The 4,553-nt window shown below is 51.0% G+C and overlaps 1 protein-coding gene across 1 annotated transcript in view; it reads right to left on the reverse strand.

The window, feature by feature from the left end:
• Nucleotides 1-868: 868 nt before the first annotated feature.
• The window catches only part of HYDIN (HYDIN, axonemal central pair apparatus protein), a 55,601-nt gene continuing 51,916 nt past the window's right edge, over nt 869-4,553 (reverse strand). The window contains exons 46-54 of the mRNA XM_017839188.1: nt 4,422-4,551; nt 4,155-4,327; nt 3,795-3,993; nt 3,063-3,162; nt 2,457-2,556; nt 2,096-2,264; nt 1,590-1,810; nt 1,202-1,260; nt 869-903 (exon numbers count right to left, since the gene is read on the reverse strand). Coding sequence (XP_017694677.1) covers nt 869-903; nt 1,202-1,260; nt 1,590-1,810; nt 2,096-2,264; nt 2,457-2,556; nt 3,063-3,162; nt 3,795-3,993; nt 4,155-4,327; nt 4,422-4,551 — 1,186 coding nt within the window. The remainder of the gene's footprint in view (nt 904-1,201; nt 1,261-1,589; nt 1,811-2,095; nt 2,265-2,456; nt 2,557-3,062; nt 3,163-3,794; nt 3,994-4,154; nt 4,328-4,421; nt 4,552-4,553) is intronic.

Below are 4,553 nucleotides of genomic sequence, written 5' to 3' on the forward strand. Positions count from 1 at the left end.
GTGAGGACCTCACGACCTCTGTTAACATGTCTTGTTTATTTCTCTTTACCTAGACACCCACAGAAAGTGAAGGTAGAAGGATTGCTTGACACGGGAGCGGACGTTACCATCATAGCCTCCAAGGACTGGCCGTACGGCTGGCCGGCCCAGTCTACGGATACAAAAGTCAGCGGTGTGGGAGGCTCGCAGTACCCTGTCAGGAGTCGGGAGGTATTGACTGTATATGGGCTGGAGGGCAGGCCGGCATCTCTACAGCCATACATTTTAAATATTCCGATAACACTATGGGGACGGGAAGCCATGGAGCAATGGCAACTAACATTGAGAACAGAAGAAAATTTTTAGGAGGGGTCACTGAGCACATGCAGCTGCCCAAACTGAGCTGGAAGACTGAGACGGCAGTTTGGGTAGATCAGTGGCCCCTACCTACCAAAAAGCTGCAAATTCTAAATGATCTCATCAATCAGGAATGGCCAAAGGGCACTTGGAGTCTTCCACCAGTCCCTGGAACACTCTAGTGTTTGTAATTCAAAAATCCTCAGGTTCCTGGAGATTTCTCCAGGACCTGCGCAAAGTCAACGAAGTCCTGGAACCAATGAGAGCCCTCCAGCAGGGAATGCCTACTCCATCTATGCTCCCTGCTGAATGGTCCCTAGTGGTGATTGATATTAAGGACTGTTTCTTCCACATTTATTTAAATCCGGCTGATTTGGCTAAATTTGTGTTCTCTGTCCCGGCCATCAACGCTTGTGAACCCCATCGCAGCTTCCAATGGAAAGTGCTTCCCCAAGGGATGAAAAATTCTCCTACACTATGCCAAATGTTTGTGGCAAAAGTGTTGGAGCCAATTAGAAAAAGATTTCCACGGTCAATCATCTTCCATTATATGGATGATGTATTGATCTGCACAAAAACACAACTGGCAGTCGAGCAGACTCTAAATTCCACAATCTTGGCCCTAAATTCCAAAGGATTGGAAGTATCCCCTGAAAAAGTACAAAGGGAAGCCCCCTGGAGGTATCTCGGACTCCAAATTACTGCCAAAACCATCAAACCTCAATCAGTTTTGATTGATAAAAAGGTCCGAACTTTAAATGACCTCCAGAAGCTATTGGGAGCAATCAATTGGATCTGACCAGTGTTGGGGATTTCAACTGGCAATTTGCACCCCTTGTTTGAACTGTTAAAAGGAGATGCAGACTTGTCCTCCCCCAGATTTTTAACTTCTGAAGCAGAGTTNCAGATTCCTCTTGCTGTGAACTGAGAGGAAAAAGCAGAGACATCTGTCATGCTGAGTTCCCCTTCCTTTGTCTGAGGCCAAAGCTGGCCTTCCTCCCCGTGGAGGAAAGCCTTCCTGCTCCGGATGGCCCCCGGAGAGCTGCCTGCAGCACCCACTGCTGCAGCTCATGGACAGAGCAGCTCTGTCACCAGCTTTGTCCCACACATGGGGATACTGAGGTGTTGTTTTGCTCCCTCTTCCTAAGCCAGTGACCCAAATGGACAATAACCCAGGTCTGGCTGCCTGTCACACACCAGCTGCTGTGGTGGTGCCTCCTCAGACAGAAAGGCTGGTGCAGGTCTTCTCTTACCTTGGCAGTGGAGGTGCTTGGTGGATGAGGAATTTGAAGTTGAGGGTGCCTTTGTTCTCCACAATTAAGACCTGGGTCTTCTTGGTGCCCTTAATCATGGCACCGAAGTCGATGGGCGAGGCAGGCTCGATGCTGTACTTGCTGTACACGGCTCTCGCCGACACCCTCACTGGGATGGTGGCAACGGTCTTGCCTCCTTGATCTAATTTGGGATCAGTGACCTGCAACCAGAGGAGGGGTTGGTAAACACAGGAGAGAGGCCAGCCTCTACCCCTGTCCCCTGACCCTACCCCAGGTCTCCATCAGCTCACCCTCTCTTTTTAAAGGCCTCTTCCAGAGCCAGATTTCCAGCTCTTTTACAAAGCCTCCCAAATGGTTTTGGAAGTCTTTGTTTGTGTATGTAGGAAAGAGGATGCCCCAACTAAAGCCTTCTTTGTCAAAGACACCTATCCTGCTTATGCTCCCAAGACACACTGTGCTAACACAGCCGGGCCCAGGCAGCTCACCTGGCAGAGCAGGATGGGTTTGCTCTTGAGAAACACTTCAGTCGTGGGGTGGAAGAGGACCTCAACTTTCATAGGTGACCGGGAGGCTTTCAGCACAGCCCTCTGCGGCCGGACAGTGAAGTGAGATTCCAAGTCGCCCCTCTTGGCACTTCCAGTGGTCAGCTTGAAACTGTGGAGAAAGGGAAAGAATGAAGACCTCTGCAGTTGAAAGTACAGGTGCCACCAGCGCAGCCAGGACTTTGCATAGGACCAGAAAAAAAAGAAAAGGGAGCAGCACGGGAACAGGTTCTAGCCATGGACAGAGGGAGAACGCAGGCCTGGGAGCCTGAGGAAAAGCTCAGCACCAGGCAGCTGGACTCACCTGTACTCAATGTCATATAAGCCTTTGTTCTGCAGACTCAGGACTTGCTTCTTATTATCCAGGACATTAATGGTTCCAAATTCCAAGCTGCCATCTGGACCTGTAGAAAACCCACAGAGCGAGGTAAGAAATGGTGAATATTTGTGAGCTGCTGCTGAGCACACCCGGTCACAAGCTACATAGTTGGAGTTCTTGGATGTCCCTTCTCGGAAGTGTTCTCTAGCTACTTGGCTGCCTTTTCTCTTCTTACTCCAAGAATCTGCAGGGTAGAAGCCAAGGAACTTGGTTTCCATTTCCTTGCTTCCAAGCACAAATCCAGCTACTTTATGTGCTGTTCTGAGCCAACTGCCTGTTCAGATGACTGTTGTTTCAAAGCACCAAATGCAATCTGCACATGAAGCTGCACATTTCAAAGTTCAGAAGGGAGAGACTCAAAGCTGTTGGTGCCCTGACAGTGCTTTACTTCACGCAGCTTGCAAGGTCTGTGCTTTACGTATCTGTGCCACCCTTGCCTGCTATGCCATCCCCTCCCAAGGGCTTTGGTTGCTCACCTGCCAAGGTAGTAAAATGCACACGGACTGTGTTGTCTGGGAGGCATCCACTGACCTTCAGGCATGTTGATGCTCAGATTAACATCGTAGACCTCCACAGAGACTTTGATAGTTTCAGCGTGAACAATGCCCAGGATGTTTTCCGTATCTGAAACCTGAGGCAGCAAGAAACAAACACTGCTTAGACCATTCTTTTGGAAGACAGCCTCTAAGTCCTTGCCTCTGCCAGCTGCTTCCCCCATGGCCTCCCTGGCTTGACAAGTGTTTGTGGGCTCTCAAGCTTTCCTAACCTACCCATCTCACAGGCTGCCTCGGCGGGATTCTACTGCAGTAAGAAATCTTATCAGCCCAATTCTGCACTCCCACAGCAGGGAATGGTGCTGCTAAAGCACCCTTGAGAGGGCCAAGGAGGTAAACACAACCACAAGAAACGTGAGGTGTCCCAGAGCAGGTGGCATTGACAATTAATGCCCTCCTCTTCAATCACCTCACATCCTTACTGAAATGCAGCCTCTAAACCACAGGGAAAAAAATCCCAGAAAGGGTCCAGAGAGAATGCTGGTCTGTACAACCAAACAACAGCCTTCAAGCATGCACAGCAGCAAGGTGGCTGTGGTACAGGCTCTGGATGCAGAGCCTGGGCATCCGGCCAACCCAGCGCAAAGGCAGAAGTTGGGGCCACAGCACCCCTGTGTCTGTCAGGTGCAGCTCTTCCTGACTCTATCCGTAAGAGCACATGGCTGCTTGCTCTGCCCTGCTCTGCCAGGAAGGCGCAAGTCCCTCTCACCTCCAGTCGGATCATCTTATTCGTGATGCCAATCTTCTCGGCCTTGAAATTCAGCTTCACCTCAAAGTCTGTGCGGGGGCCAACGATGCCCCTACCTTGTGATACAGAGAAGTCATCGCCAAGGTCATGCAGCCCACTGAGATGCCATGCCATGGGCAGTGGGCTGTCGTTTTTCAGGACCAGGGTCTGGGTGTGAGTCCTGCAGAGACAGGAAGACACTCAGCATCAGTGCTCAGTGGTCACACCAGCCTGGCCACTGAATGCAGCTCAAAGCAGCTCCATCTGAGCCTCTGGAACCAGAGTCAAACCTCTTCTCTTTGTCACAAGCCTTGGAGTGCACTCAGCCATGGGATGACTGACCTGTGCAGAAGCAGCTTGTTGAAACGCAGCTCCTGGGGGCTGACCCCCAGCTTCACGTGCACCCCTTGGCAGCACAGTTGGAAGACTACTGGCTCTGGGTTGTCCCTGATGCAGCAGACGAGACTGTCTTCCAGGAGGCCAGCAGAAGTCGGGTACGCCCAAATACTCAGCTTCTGAACCCGTCCCCACAAACAAAATACAAAGAGCCCTCCGTGAGCAGGAGGAACAGCACTTCTACAGTGCCTGCCCTACCTGCTTACCTCCTACCTTCTTCTCTTTGGGTTGCAGCCTCATGCTGGGAGGATCCAAAAGGAATGTCTCTCCTTTGCTGTCGTTCTCAAAGGAGAAATGCACCTCTGCCTCCATGGGGGAGTCGTTGAGGATGGTTAACTTTTCGCT

The sequence above is a fragment of the Lepidothrix coronata genome, unplaced genomic scaffold (genome assembly GCF_001604755.1).
Source record: "Lepidothrix coronata isolate B3197 unplaced genomic scaffold, Lepidothrix_coronata-1.0 Scaffold383, whole genome shotgun sequence".
Taxonomy (NCBI): Eukaryota; Metazoa; Chordata; class Aves; order Passeriformes; family Pipridae; genus Lepidothrix; species Lepidothrix coronata.